This window comes from Toxorhynchites rutilus, chromosome 3 (genome assembly GCF_029784135.1).
Source record: "Toxorhynchites rutilus septentrionalis strain SRP chromosome 3, ASM2978413v1, whole genome shotgun sequence".
Classification (NCBI taxonomy): Eukaryota; Metazoa; Arthropoda; class Insecta; order Diptera; family Culicidae; genus Toxorhynchites; species Toxorhynchites rutilus.
The window spans coordinates 242,165,457-242,181,402 of record NC_073746.1 but is presented as its reverse complement, the minus strand read 5'-3'; the positions used below and the strand labels follow the sequence as shown (position 1 = coordinate 242,181,402).

Here is a 15,946-nt window from a genome sequence, read left to right as displayed (position 1 = left end):
TCCGAAGCAGGGTTCATATTACGTTAGGAATAACATTTATTTATCGAGCCAATTTGATGGACTCTCTTCTCGCACTTATCTGGTTCCCCGCAGGTAAAAACACATTGGTTATTTTGCTCCAGCTGTATCGGTTGTATGTGGTTCACTCGGAAAATCGGAAGACAGCCAGACACCAGAGGCGGGGTGGAAATCGCCATTCGAAGCAGCAGCAGAAGAGAACCAATCGAAGGTAATTTGAGCTTACGAGAATGGCTGGCATCTGGTATGGTGTGGTATGGGCCTAATCAACCTTGAATTGATATATTGAATATCCATTCGGCATTATTACCATCTCGAATATGTGGACAGCTAGTTAGGACGTGATGAATACAATACACATCGAACACATTTCATTAGCACTAAGCAAATTGGAAAGCACAGAATAATTCGAAGCCTATAATTTAGGCATAGCATGGTATTTAATTTAAACCTGACAAACTCCTTGATCTGATGTCAGAATGAACTCTAAAGATGGGACGGGTTTATGTCTGTTTTAAATTAGAGCCAGTTTATATTTACCATTTCATGGAAGCACAATTCTCGTCGGGCGTTCATTATTTTCCAGTTCATTTACCGTATCCTAAGCACTAACGGTCTTAATTACGTACTTCAGACGGCGCTTTACTGCTAGTGTTGTATTTATTTCCCCCCAACAGGAAGGTGGCTGACTTCAGCGATGACGAGATTCACGAGATGCGGATGCTTAAGCATCATCGCAAATTGGCAAGGTAAAGTAGTTCCCATTTCTTCGCATTCGCAGCCCGCAGTTGTGGTAGAATCAATTATGCGTAATTAAGCACAGAGTAACAGTAAGCTATCCCATTTGCCTTTTCCGTATAAAAAAAAACAAAACTGTCGTTGGTGATGTTGCGGCGAATTCCCCGTCCATCAAGTTCATCCTCCAGAGCGCGGAAAGACACCGGATACTCGACAGCCAGCAGCCAGACGACGATCGAGCAGCAGAAGAAAAGGACGCACGGGGGACTGAAGGCATCCTCCGCCGCCAGAAGATGTCAAGCGGAAGATGAAGATGCACTTCAGATTGGTACGAAACGGAGCGGCAAGAAGGGTGGCAAATCGAGGAAGTTAATGGCTACCAAGGATAATGAATTCGACGTAGATGAGATGGAGCAGGTTAGAAGCGACCGGAAGCGCAAACGTTGTAAGGATAATGCGGCCGGCAGAGTTGGTGGCAGGTGAGGTTGGCAGTGTGATGGTATCGACGTTATTGTTTTATAGTGACTTACTTTTCAAGGACTCGTGTTGATGATCATGTTTTCTAGTGTTATTTATAATTCTTTAATTGAGTAATTTAATTCATGGTGCCTTATGGAATTTTCTCAACAGCTGCAAATTTTGTTGAAAATGTATCTGAGTGAACGCAAAATACATCATCTATCCCAAAGTGCGGCCCAGTTACAATCGTAACTCATTTTAGGGACCGACAAAAAACCATGAAAAATATTCAGACGCAACATTTTTCTTAGCATTAGGCTTAAAGGTTTTGGTGTTCTGAATACTACATAAGAACGGGAAAAGAAAAAGAAGGGAGATGGACATCGTGCCGATAACCGGATGGTGTGAGACCTTTGTTATCCTGTCTGACTGGAGGCGTAAAAAATTTTATGAAATATTGTGAGTTTATCCGGAGGTGATTCATCCCGTTTTTAGTAATATTCCGAAAAAGGACAAAATTCGTCAAAATACACCAATCCGACCGCGGAACGGTGAACGGTGCAATGATACATAAGCTTCAAATTACTTATGAGTACCAAAAACGGTCCAAAAGAGGTCGCTTTTTTCATAGTAGACATCAACTCGTTCTAGTGTGAGAGCGAAATACATAAAAATCGCACAGAATGGTGCTTCTGAGTAGCGAACCATTTTCATTGCGCAAGTTTTGGTGATTTGAACTTGAAATAAATCCTTACCAACACCAGCAGAAGGGAAGGAGCGTTAGTGTGAAATTGGAAATAGTTATGAAACATTCAAATTAGTGGATTTGTTCTAATTATCCATTATAAACATGATTGTTTCTATCAACCAAATTAAAGCTCCCTTATCGCTCTACAATTTGCTCTGTGACACCCAACTTCTATTTTTTCATTTCGCTACAATATCATTATAAACAATTCCTGATGAGTCTTCAATCAAAATCTTCAAAAATAACGATTTTTACTCCACTGTATTTATAATAGTGAATTAACTTTCGTCTTAACGTTGAAATATTTTTTTTTCGAAATAAGCCATATTTGAAACGTAAAAAAGTTTTTTTTTCAAACTGTATACAATTGAGTCTAAAAATTGTATATGATCGAATCATATATAATTAAGTCTGTATATAATCGAGACCGACCTGTATATAAATCATCCATCTGTACATATTACACTTACTGTCCGTCTTACCCGCACCTGTTTTACCAGATTAGTTACTGCGTCACTAAAATGGGAAGAACTCGGTAAATAGTGGGAATTTCGAAAAATATTTCTAACGGCATGTTCTTGAATGTCTAAATTAAAGAAATATGAAGAAAAGAAAACAATGTTTGGGAATTTATAAACTGGAATACCCCCTTAATTTGAAAGTAAGACTGAAGCCTGTTCACGTTAAATTTCGGACACTTTTCTTTCAGTGTAGTTTATGAAATTTATACTGTAATACGAAGGAATGTCGTAGCCGAGTGTTTCCGGACCAAGAAGCAGTCTAAATTCCCCAAAAAGTACTTGGTTTGGCAGGTCATATGCGGTTGTGCCCGAAAATCCAAATCTTTCGTCTGTACCGGCACTATCAACAAAGATGTCTACGAGAAGGAATGTCTCCAGGAGCGGTTGCTACCATTCATAAGAAGCCACGACTCTCCAGGGTTGTTTTAGCCAGATTTGGCCTCTTTTCACTATGCAAAATCCATCCTGGAATGGTATAATGCACATGAGGTCAAATATGTGCCAAAAACAGCAAATCCACTGAACTGTCCAGAACTTCGCCCAGTGGAAAAGTACTGGGCTCTGATTAAGCGAAAACTATTCGAAACTAAGAAGAAAGCGAAAGACATTAATGATTTCAAGAGGAAATGGAAAAGCGCCGCCGCCAGAATATCTGAAGGTACTGTAAGGAACCTAATGGCAGAAAATGGCAAGAAAGTTCGTGAATATTACAGACAACGTAATTAACATCGAAGTAAACTTTCCTTGTTTTAGATATACCGTTCTGAATCATATTTTGGAGGCTTAAGGCATATGATGCAGAAAATAGATCTCAACTTTATGCACAGATATTATTTGGTTGATATTTTTAATAAATTAGTTCAATATGCTTTTAAGCTTTCAACCTATTTGATTGAAAACATAAAAAAAATCAAATTTCGGACATTTTATTTTGTAATTTTTTGAACGAAAGTTACATTACACTTGACTATATTTTATAGTCAACTGCGAAACACTTACCAAACAATCACAGTAACCTGATAACGATGATGAGCACTGATGAAACACGAGAGAAATTTAATTATTGATGAAGTGTTAAATTCTACGTGCTCACGCTAAGCAAGCGTCAAACACAAACGATAATGAGTGGATTTTGGATGGTTTTTTTCCTGCTATGTAATAATTCAAATGTAATTCCGTAATGAAGTGATAATGAAACCAAGCAATTACTCTAAAGAAGCAATTGTGATATTAATTTTATAGTCATACCATCAGTGCATTAAGCATTTCAAGATATTAGAACAAAGTGTCCGAAATAGGATTCAGAACGGTAAGTCTATTTTACTGAAAAATGTTGTATTACGTGAATTTTTGTTTTACTGGCATCATCTTGGTGTCCGAAATTTGACGTGGACAGGCTTTATACAATTTTTTTATGTTCTGCCGAAGAACGAGTAAAAAAAATAACATTCTTGCAGAGTCTGAATGAATATGTGTAGTTTGGATAGGACCTGATTCAGTTTCCGAATAGGACAATGTTGTTCCACAAATAGCAATCGTTACGGTGAACTTGATACGCCGCTTGAAATGTTGACCACTCTTTACACGACTCTCGGGAACAGAGATGCCAACCTTCTTGATTTTTCAGGATTTCCCAGACTTTTTAGCACGCTCCCTGATATCCTGACGAACATTCAATTTATCCTGATTTTTCTAAAATGTTCCTGATTTTTCCTGATTTTTGTGCTCTTTACATTATTTGTAATAAACATACTGGTTTTCATGCCAAAGTTTTTTGTCATGATAGTTCTCCGGTTCGCACTTGTATATATCTCACATTAAGTTAAACTTTGTACTTAACTTTTTTATCTCTACCCTCAATTGTTTCGTGGCGTCCCAAAACAGTGCTAGAAAATTTCATGAAACCAGATTGTCTGACGAATTTATGACTTTGTACTTAACTTTTTTATCTCTACCCTCAATTGTTTCGTGGCGTCCCAAAACAGTGCTAGAAAATTTCATGAAACCAGATTGTCTGACGAATTTATGAAATTACAACGAGATTAAGTTTGAGGAACAACATTGCTTTATTGAGGATAATGTGTATGTAGATGTATCCCCAGAGTTATTAATGAAGGAATACGTATCAGAGTATAAAATTACTCAAAAGAAAATTTTTGAATCCACAGATTTTAGATTTTATATGTAATGTGTTCGTCTGATTCAAAGTAGAATAAACTTTAGTGACTATGGTAAATATATCTATAACCGTACTAAATATCATTAAAATTTGGAAAAATTCAACAAGTCTTCCACTGCTGATATGTTTTCCTCATTTGTTAAGTAAAGTTTTATTCCAAAGCATGGATGATGAATTCAGTGAAAATTTGAATATTGGTTTCTCTGCAATTGACTGTAGTGATGCTATAGGGGAAAATGTGAACGATCAAAAAGTCAGGCGAAACCCCAGCATTTCCGTTTATGCGAGGATTTATACCATGCTTATTAATTCTTTTACATATCCGGTTTTCGCCCGAAGGAAGATATACTCTGTTTCTGGTGGGATTTAGAATGGATTCTGTATTATGAGCTACTACCAAGCAACCTATTTCTCACATGTATAGTGCCGTTTTACACACTTACGTACTATATTGCAGATCCCTTCTTCATAAAACGATGTTTTTATGCAAAATCTTTCGGAAAAACACAAAAAAACTTATTGTTTGTTCCCAGTATTTAAAAAAAAAATCAAGTCTAATTGTCCCATGTTGATATTCTAGGCATAACTGTCATGAATTTTTAAGTCTGTAACTAAGATTGATTGATTCAAATGAGGGGATCTTTTCACATTTCATTAAACAATAGTTCTCTGCTTATTAAGAACCCCGTCTATTGCTAAACCGATATGCTTAAAGCTTCTGGTAGACAAATATGCTAGAAAACTTTGAATGCGTTTTTCTCAGTTGCTGATTTCGGAACATGGGACAACTATGCGTAGAACGGCAGTATAGCTTGCAGCAATTTTTCGACGAAGAAGCAAACATGTTCTGGGAGGATAGAATATTAAAGCTGTATGAAGGATAACGAAAGAGTGTGAAATAAAATTATTGATATAAAATTAAATTATAATGCTTTCTTTGATTGAAATTTTTTTTTTATCCAAAATATATATTTTTATTAGGGCTCATATGGCGTCAACCTGACGGGGCCGGGAGTTCAATATTTCGACAATGTTTGCCTTATAACTATGTTAGTAATATGTAACCGATTACTCGCGGTTGGCTCGAGGTTAGTATTACAAGTGTTTTCGTAATTGTGATGTTGCTGTCTCCAATGCTCTGTACATGTGCCCGACACGGGATACTTCCTTTTGGGATGCAGCTGACCATTAATCAGCAACGCCCCCTAGTCTGTACCCCATATCTAGCGTGGTGCGTCTTCTCGACTCGAGGAATCCATTATAGAATGGTCACTAGCCGGCGCAATCATCAGCTCGTGTAGAGTTGTCATGAGCGGTACAACCTTTGGCTCTTGTTGAATCATCAGTGGACTGCACAACCTTTGGCCCGTGTATCTGTAAAGAGTATTGCCGCGACTAAGTAAAAGTTTATAGATCGGATAGGAGGGATATGAAACAGGGACACAACGAAGGAAACATCACTAAACGTTGACATCGGCGTTTCTGAGGAACAGGTATAGATGAAGCAGAAGATCAGGATCACGGCTACCTAAGATATCCCGGACGGGGATATCCGATTGTCTGCCTTTTGCTCTCAGTGCTCTAGAGAGCTGAGAGCGAGCAGCATGGAATCGGATACACGACCAGACAATATGCTCGATGTCGTGGTAGCCATCGCCACAATCACAAAGATTGTTTGCTGCGAGCCCAATGCGATAGAGATGCGTGTTTAGGTTGTAGTGATTGGACATGAGCCGAGATATCACGCGAATGAAATCACGACCTACATTCAATCCCTTAAACCAAGCACATAAACCAACCTTAGGGATAATCGTGTGTAACCAACGACCGAACTCATCTTCACTCCACATGCGCTGCCAACTAACGAGTGTGTCCTGACGAGGAATGTGAAAAAATTCGTTATAAGCAATTTGCCTTTCAAAAAGTGTGCCTTCTGAAGCGCCCACCTTAGCTAGCGAGTCCGCTTTCTCATTCCCCGGAATCGAGCAATGAGAGGGAACCCATGCTAAGGTAATCTTGAATAATTTTTCGACCAAAACACTCAACAGATGTCTTATTTTTGTTAGGAAATAAGATGAGCGTTTATCAACTTTCATTGAACGAATTGCCTCTATTGAGCTGAGACTGTCTGAAAAAATAAAATAATGGTCGATGGGCAGTGTTTCAATGATCCCTAGTGCGTAGTATATCGCACCCAGTTCAGCGACATACACGGAACAAGGATCTTTGAGTTTGAAAGAGGCACTGGAATTTTCATTGAAGATGCCGAAGCCAGTGGACCCGTTTATGAATGAACCGTCAGTAAAGAACATTTTATCAGATCTAACTTTCCCATATTCTGCCGAAAATACCGACGGAATAGAATCGGAGCGCAGATGATCTGGGATTCCATGGATTTTTTGTCGCATGGACAGATCAAAAATGACAGAAGAATTGCAAAAGTATGGGAAGCAAACTTGGTTGGAGATGCCTGGCGAAGGGTGCACGTCGTGGGTAAGGTACTCATGGTATAAAGACATAAAACTTGACTGAGGAATCAGTTGGAGTAGATTTTCGAAGTTATAAATCACCAATGGATTCATGATCTTGCAACGGATGAGAAATCTGTAGGATAATTCTGTGAATCGAAGAGTAAGCGGGGGTACTCCTGCCAAGACTTCGAGACTCATCGTATGTGTCGAATGCAAACACCCCATTGCTATACGCAAGCAACGATATTGTATTTTCTCCAGCTTGAGAATATGAATCCTGGCAGCTGATCGGAAGCAAAAACTGCCATATTCCAACACTGATAATATCGTTGTTTTGTACAACTGAATGAGGTCTCCTGGATGGGCACCCCACCATGTTCCGGTTATTGTTTGGAGAAAATTGATTCTTTGCTGGCATTTCTGTTTCAAATACGCAATGTGTATTCCCCAGGTACATTTAGAGTCAAAATATACTCCAAGGTATTTGAAAAACATCGAGTGCCTGATCGCTTTACCGGATAGGTGAAGCTGGAATTGGGCGGGTTCGTGCTTCCTAGAAAAAACGACCATTTCGGTTTTCTCCGTAGAGAATTCGATACCCAGCTTTAGAGCCCACGTGAACAGGTTGTTCAGGGTATCTTGCAAGGGTGTTTGCAGAATGGCGGGATTAGTACCCGTGATGGAAATAACTCCATCGTCTGCAAGTTGTCTCAGCGTGCAGTTTCTAGTTAGACAATCATCCATATCATTGATGTAAAAACTATACAAGAGGGGGCTTAGGCAGGAGCCTTGTGGTAGGCCCATAAAATTGTATCGAGAAGATTTCAAGCTGCCATGATTGAAAAACATGTGCTTTTCTGAGAGTAAATTGTACAGGAAATTATTGAGAATTGGCGAAAGTCCACGATTATGAAGTTTCTCTGAGAGAATTTCCATGGAAACTGAATCAAATGCCCCTTTGATATCGAGAAAAACGGAAGCCATTTGTTCTTTACGAGCAAATGCGATTTGGATTTCAGAAGATAGCAGCGCGAGACAATCGTTCGTCCCTTTACCTCGGCGGAAGCCAAACTGCGTATTTGACAGCAAATTGTTCGCTTCAACCCACTTGTCCAAACGAAGTAGAATCATTTTCTCTAACAATTTGCGAATACAGGATAACATTGCAATCGGCCTATACGAGTTGTGATCGCAAGCCGGCTTGTTGGGTTTTCGTATGGCTATCACTCTCACTTGTCTCCAGTCATGCGGGACAATATTCAGCTCCAGAAACTTGTTGAACAAGTTCAGCAAACGCTGTTTCGCCAAGTCGGGAAGATTCTTCAACAAGTTGAATTTAATCTTGTCCGACCCAGGAGCTGAATTGTTACATGAGAGGAGGGCAATTGAGAATTCTACCATCGAAAAATTCTCATAATCGCATTGGAGCGGAATGTCGCGTACGACGTTTTGTGCAGGAACGGAATCGGGACAAACCTTTCTTGCAAATTTGAAAATCCAACGGTCAGAGTATTCTTCACTTTCATTTGTATGGTTCCAGCCACGCATTCTCCTAGCCGTATTCCAAAGAGTGCTCATAGCGGTCTCCCTTGACAAACCATTGACGAACTTTCGCCAATATCCACGCTTTTTTGCTTTAATCAGACCTTTTAGTTTGGCTTCTAGAGCTTGGTACTTTCGAAACCATTCCACTAGTCCAGTTTCCCGGAATTTTTTGAAAGCGGATGATTTTTCAAGGTAGACCTTTGAACACTCCTTGTCCCACCAAAGTGATGGAGGACGACGTCGTAAAGTGGTAGCAGGAACACGTTTCTTTTCAGCTTGAAGTGCGCTTTCGTAAATCAAACTCGATATAAAATTATACTCTTCGAGTGGAGGAAGTTCATGCATCGAAATGATTGCTTCAGATATTAATTCTGCAAATTTTCTCCAGTCAATATTCTTCGTGAGGTCATACGCAATATCGACTGACTCACTAGATTTTGATTCATTGGCGATCGATAAAATTATTGGTAGGTGATCACTACCGTGGGGATCTTGGATTACCTTCCATGTGCAATCCAGGGATAATGAAGAAGAGCAGAGAGATATGTCTAGCATGCTTGCCCGTGCAGGAGGGTTGGCTATTCTGGTTGCTTCCCCAGTATTCAAAACTGTCAATTTGAAGTTGTCACACAGATCATAAATCAAAGTGGCACGGTTGTCATCGTAGAGTGAACCCCATGCTGTTCCATGGGAGTTGAGGTCACCTAAGATTAGCCGCGGCTCCGGCAGTGCCTCGATGATATCAAAAAACTGATGGCGGCCAACCATAGTTCTTGGAGGAATAAATATCGAGGCAATGCAGAGGTCTTTGCCATTGATTTGTGTCTGGCAAGCGACAACTTCAATGCCTGTCATCGATGGGAGAGCGACTCTATAGAAGGAGTGGCATTTTTTGATCCCCAATAGTACGCCACCAAACGAGTCATTTCGATCGAGGCGAATAATGTTAAAATCGTGGAAATTCAGTTCGTCGGCTGAAGAAAGCCATGTTTCACAGAGGGAAAATACATCACAGTTAGAACTATGAATTAAAAATTTCAATTGATCTAGTTTAGGGATGATGCTTCTGCAATTCCACTGTATTACAGTGGTCAAATCCTTGACCTCTTGCACTGAATCAGGCATCGAGGGAAATGAACGCTGCTAAAAAACCACATTTTTCTTTCAAAAATGTTCTCACAATCGGAAGCAAACATAATATTATGCTTTTAAGAGGGTCATTTATATTTAAAGCATTTAAAATGTTGTCCACCAGGTCAGAAAGCGCAAGCAAACCAGATTGTGGCTGTTGCCTCGACCGCGAAAATGAAACAGACGGGGTGGGTGCTGCTCCGGGAAGTGCTGAGGACCCCTGGTGCGTAGAAGAACCGCTTAAACCAGGAGGTACTTGCTTCGGCCTATTCTCAGCACGTTCAATTCGAGTTTTCATTCCAACTTGGGAAGTTTCGGTCGTCTTTCTGGGGAGTGATGGAAAAGAAGTAATTTTTCTTTTCCTGACGGCACCCTGCGATGTACCGGAACTTCCTGCATTGGGAGCGTCAGCAACAGGCTCGTCGTTCTGCAGAATGGAGTAGGGATTGTACTGATTCGTTGGTACGGAACTCTTAAGCATTTCTGCATAAGTCCGCTTGGAACGTTCTTTTAAGGAACGCTTGATTTTCTCTCCTCGTTGTTTGTACACCGGGCATTGGATAAGATCATGAGGAGTCCCGCCGCAATGAAGACACTTGTGCTCTTTCGCGCAAGGATTCTCATCATGGCTGTCTCCACAATCTGCGCAACGTTTTTTATTGCAACAAAAGGCGGCCGTGTGACCGAGTTGCATACATTTGTTGCATTTCATTACCTGGCAGTGTTTGGATTTCGATCAAAATCAAATGATACACAATGTGTCATGCAAGTAAACTCTCACGAACATATAACCAAATATGAGAGGATCATTCAGATACTTGTATGAATGTCAGCAATCACTTTTGTAACATTTAGTGATTAAACTAAGAGAGGAACGAAGACTGTTGTTTGCATATTCGAGTTGTATCAAACATGGCACACTATTTTCGAAGCCTGCATACAAGTTTGAACCGCATATATCGTCTCATTTTACTATAGCGAAACCCACTGCACAGACAAGTGTAAAGCAATAAATGATACAAGAAAAATTACGTCATCATTACGTCACCATTTGCGGAGAGCAGCGAATGGGAAAAGAGATAAAACGCGAGAGTTTTTGCTTCTCACTGGAGCGGTGTTGCTAGTAAAACTATGCGGTCTATATGAATATACACATTTCAAGGGATAGCGGCGTTAAAAATGGAAAATATAATCTGACAACCCTTCCCTTAGCCTCTATCGAGCTAAATAATCATATAGTTTGCACTCTCTGAGACTTAAAAATCAGGATCTGCTACATTAGCTGAATATGAATCTTTCGCTTTGCGTTGTCCGTATGATTCTGCTGTTTCATGATGCATGGAGAGGTCGGTATGCATATGTTAAGGCGGAATTCCATCTATTCAACATGCTACATGCTACAAGTCAATGGTTCTTGCTTATTGAAATATCTCTGTTTACGACATAATTGGTCTTGTCGAACAACGTTGGCCTTATCATTGGCCTGCGGATCGGTGCGACGTGTGTAGCACGACATGTACGACAATATGGGAGTAACTACGTCATTTGTTCACGATTATCAGAAATCACCACAATAATGGAACAACAGAATGTTTGATCGTAAAAACAATAACATCAGAACAAATATGTTGGAGCAGTGAGCGTTCGCATACTACTGTGCAGTGGCTGAGGTAGAAACAAAATAAAAAATTGCGCAAGTATCATATCCATTGTTGTTTACCATTGACTTGTAGCATGTATCATGTTGAATAGATGGAATGCCGCCTTTAGAGGCAAAGAAGAAAATAAGCTTTCTGCACTGAAAGCGTATATGATAGCTTTGCTTGCATGCTGGTGTGCAATGAAGTGCGAGCCGATGCAGAGTTGTCTCGTTCTCTTTTGTGTCGTGATTTGCAGCACATAACAATAATGGAATACCGCTGGGGGAAATGTTTCCTGAAAGATCATATTTGAACGAACGAAAGCGATTTTTTCAATGAGTGGATCATTTGGCAAACACTGTTACCCGGGGTACAAACAACCGAACAGGTAAACGAAGTGCACCTATTGCAACGTAGTTTGGAAGGGCGGAACCCTCAAAAGTCACACGAAAAGAGTTTGTCCGATTGAGAACCCTTTTGTCATTTTTGTCATTTTGTGACACAGATTTCAGTCGATCGCATGCAAGAATCTTCACAGTTTTTAGTGAAGAGTTCTTGAAGCGACCGACACCATCGATAATCTCTTTTCGAGTCAAACCCTTTTCGGTTATTACGCCGTCTATTTCGACGTTGCAACAGGGCACGTATACGCGGTACTCAATCGCAAAGAGGTCGCAGCGCGTGATTTCGTTCGCTTGGGTCCTGCTTGAGACGACAACTCGTAGTTTGTCTGGCCCCATCCGTGTAATCTCGGTAACTGCAGAAAACTTCTGAGTAAGTTCCTGCGAGATACGAATGACATTGAGAGGTTTAGATTTTCGTCTAAAGTATACAATGAATGGGCCTTTGGAGCCTTCATGGTATTCTTTTGGACGAAAATCCTGTTTTTCGTCAATGTCCTCATCTTCGGAACATCCAACTTCATATACAGAAGTTTCTTCCTCAACTTCAGCTTCATCTTCCTGCTCTTCAGGAGGAGGATCGGTATCGGAAATATTCAATGGCGTTGATGGGGGATCCTTCCCGCCCTCAGCCATATAAAAAAAAATCGGTCAACTGTTCGATATGAACAGAATATAATGATTCAAAATAAATAAATGAGTAAAAAAAAATATTTTTTTATAAGGTTATGATTTATTTTATGTCAAATAAAATGCTAAAATGAAAAAAAGTTCCAATAAAAGTTCAACGGTATATAAGAAATAATGATCACCCCTAATGCCAAAGTTTGCCAATTTGGTTAACACAAAGTTGAACAATGGTGTAAATCGTGCACAGAAGGTAGAAGGAATGATAGGGAAACAAAAGAAAAATAAATTTCTACTTGCCGCGGCTGTGTGGCGTGTGTGATGAATGTGTCTGATTTGGATCCTCAGCGCGCACCACTTTAAATTTCGCTACACTCGCAAGCGCAACCGATGAAAAAGCACACTATTATTCGATGTGAAAAAAACACCTTTGTTGGATCGATTAATAACTTGTCCGATCTGTTTGCGAGTTGTCGAACTAATGACAACCCAAAAACCGTCATTATGTTTTCCCAAAAACCGTCATTAACTTTTCGAACAACCCAATATGAGCTATCCTGATTTTTATTTTCATTCTTCCTGATTTTTTCAAATTATTGTTGGCAACCCTGCTCAGGAATAATAATTTTTATGCTACATTCAGGTAATTTTGAACAGAAAAACCGCTCTTGTTTTCAATCGTCCGCAAAAATAATGAATTGTTACATCTATCAACATGAAAACTGGAACGCGCAAAAGTGGGTCTACAAAAAAATCGATTCTTTCAGTCAAAATTCATAATACAAAAAGTATCTTATTTTTCTTTTGGTAGTTCAATTCATATATTTGAAGGAAAAAATGTTAGTCTATTCTTTTGGTTTGCAAATCCGATCCGTGCCGTGCCTTCCGCTTAACCCCTTCCATTAAATTTTGCACAGTAGTCTCATCGACCTTCTTCACCGCCGAACGGCAGTTAGATTTAAACTGCTGCTCGTTTTTCATGTATTTATTATTATTTTTTGAGATTTGACCAAGGCCCGTTCGATAGGGCGGAGGTTAGGATTGGCCCAAAAAATTACCTGTGCAAAATTTCAGCTCAATCGGACATGATTTAGAGGTGCCTCAAAGCACTCAAAATTTTGATTTTTTGGCCACTCAGGCTAAGTCCCAAAAACTAGATTTTCGGCCAAATTTTTTTTTTCGAAATGACATCAGATTTCGACGTTTTATGCATTTTCAAGTCATTTGGCATCGAAAAAAAAAACCTTTTTCTAAATATCCTTTACTCACCCCCCTGGGAAGATTTTCGAGGATCAAAAAATCAAAACTTTGAGAGCTTTGGGGCACCCCTAAATTATGTCCGATTGAGCTGAAATTTTGCACACGTAATTTTTCGGGTCAATAAACAAAATGTGTATGGTCGGTTCTTTAAATTCGATAATTATTTTTTTTCCAAACCTTCATGGTCTCTCAGGCTAAGTCCCAAAAGGACGATTTTCGTCCAAATTTCTTTGAGATGACACCAGATCTCGACGTTTCATGCATTTTTAAGTTATTTGGCATCGAAAAATGGGTGGGTTATATATATTATATAACCGCAAGGTTGACGTGGGACTACCGTACTTTTTGTAAGCATTTGTATTGTATTCATTAAATTATCGATCGATGAAACAATTTTCGAATTCAATTGAGTAAACATTTTTACTTTGTAGGTAAAAAGTTTGAACAGTTGCCATGTAAGATCAATCCATGCATTGTAATAGATTATGTTCTTCGTTACAAGTAAATTTGATTAACTTCCTTTTACACTTGATATGATGCATAGAACTATCAAAACATGTGAACGAAAGAATTGTCAAAGAATCATTGTATTTTACATTTCTCGAACCGCGAAAGTTCATTCACCTCTAGTATCTGAAAGTACGATCTTCCCAGGTTTCTCAGTTTAGAAGAACGTTTTAGGGAGACATATTCCGGTCTGCACAACGACAAGGAAGTACAAAAGTACTCGCAGCTTGCATATATCTGCAATGTGGATTCCCCCAGGCATATTTGTTTTGAAACACATTTTTGTGGGAACAAAAATACCCCCGACTTATATGTGTTGGCAAAACGGATTTTGAAGTCCGTGTTAGGGAAACACATTTTGGTGTGAAGAAAAATATCCCCTACTTGCATGTATTTGCATAGCGGATTCCCCCAAAGTAAATTGATTTTGAAGTCCGTGTTAGGGAAACACAGCTCGGTGGGAACAAAAATATCCCCTACTTGCATGTATATTTGCAAAGCGGATTCCCACAGGTACATTGATTTTGAAGTCTGTGTTGGGGAAACCGTAAATCGGGCCAATCAAAACGAGGCAGTTAGGGCGTTTAGATAACGCTTAACATTTAACAGTTATTAAATTATTTATCTAATTAAAAAAAATATTTTATTAAATGCGATAGATGCGTAGAAATATTCCCTATCAATTTATGCAAACATCTTTCCGATCCAGTGAGAAATGTTCGAGTTATAAGCATTCAAAATCTTTCATTTTTTCCTGCATGTTCTGTTTTTCATTTTTCATTTTACCCCCCATATATTCCGGTTAGACGTAGTCCCACGTCAAAAAAATCGATTTTCCAAACTTCCTTTACTCCCCCTTGGGAGATTTTCGAGGATCAAAAAATCAAAACTTTGAGCGCTTTGAGGCACCACTAAATCATGTCCGATTGAGCTGAAACTTTGCACAGATCTTTTTTTTTGGGCCATTGAACAAAATGTACATGGTCGGTTTTTGAAATCTGACATGACCATTCTCGCTGCCATTTTATCGCTATTGTATATACACTAAACTTGGTCGGGGGAATTTTTCGTCAAAGAAATTTCCTCCGACTTGCACTGTGATCACGCGTATTCTAGAGCTTGCCACTCAGAATGCATTCAAGGCGTGTTATTTGGCATAGAAATCTCAACTAAGTACTAATAAAAATGACGCAAGTAATACTACGTTGAGACGGCGAAGTTCCTCTAGGAACGTTAGTGCCATTGAAGAAGAAGAAGAAGATATACACTAAACTACCAAATGCAGCATTTCGGATTTTTTTTAAATGCATTCTTAACAGAAGTACACCAATTTGACGTCGACGAATTCTTGCGCGTTTCATTTTTTGCTGCAATACGACTCCATTCAAAAATTTGTTCTACACTTCGATATTTGTTTTGAAAATTATATTTCATGACATCATAATCTTTATTCATTATCAACGCCTGGTCATTATTATTACAAAACACAAATATTCGCTCGATTAATCGAATACTGAAAGATAATTACTCAAATGAATTGATTTTCGATTTTCGATTATCGTCAAATGCTACAGCGATTGATTCATAACGATTCGAACGATCCGCCCTCGATGCGCAAACAAATATCAACTGCTTCTTCGTTTTGACCATGAAATTATTGGAGTCGATCCTCCGTTAGAGGTTCGCCCAACAATATCTATC

At 39.2% G+C, this 15,946-nt stretch overlaps 1 protein-coding gene across 1 annotated transcript in view; it reads left to right on the top strand.

Moving 5' to 3' along the window:
• Positions 1-15,946, top strand: part of LOC129775445 (transmembrane protein 26) — a 38,771-nt gene that overhangs the window by 13,993 nt on the left and 8,832 nt on the right. Inside the window, exons 3-5 of the mRNA XM_055780195.1 lie at positions 94-229; positions 696-767; positions 945-1,235. Coding sequence (XP_055636170.1) covers positions 94-229; positions 696-767; positions 945-1,235 — 499 coding nt within the window. The remainder of the gene's footprint in view (positions 1-93; positions 230-695; positions 768-944; positions 1,236-15,946) is intronic.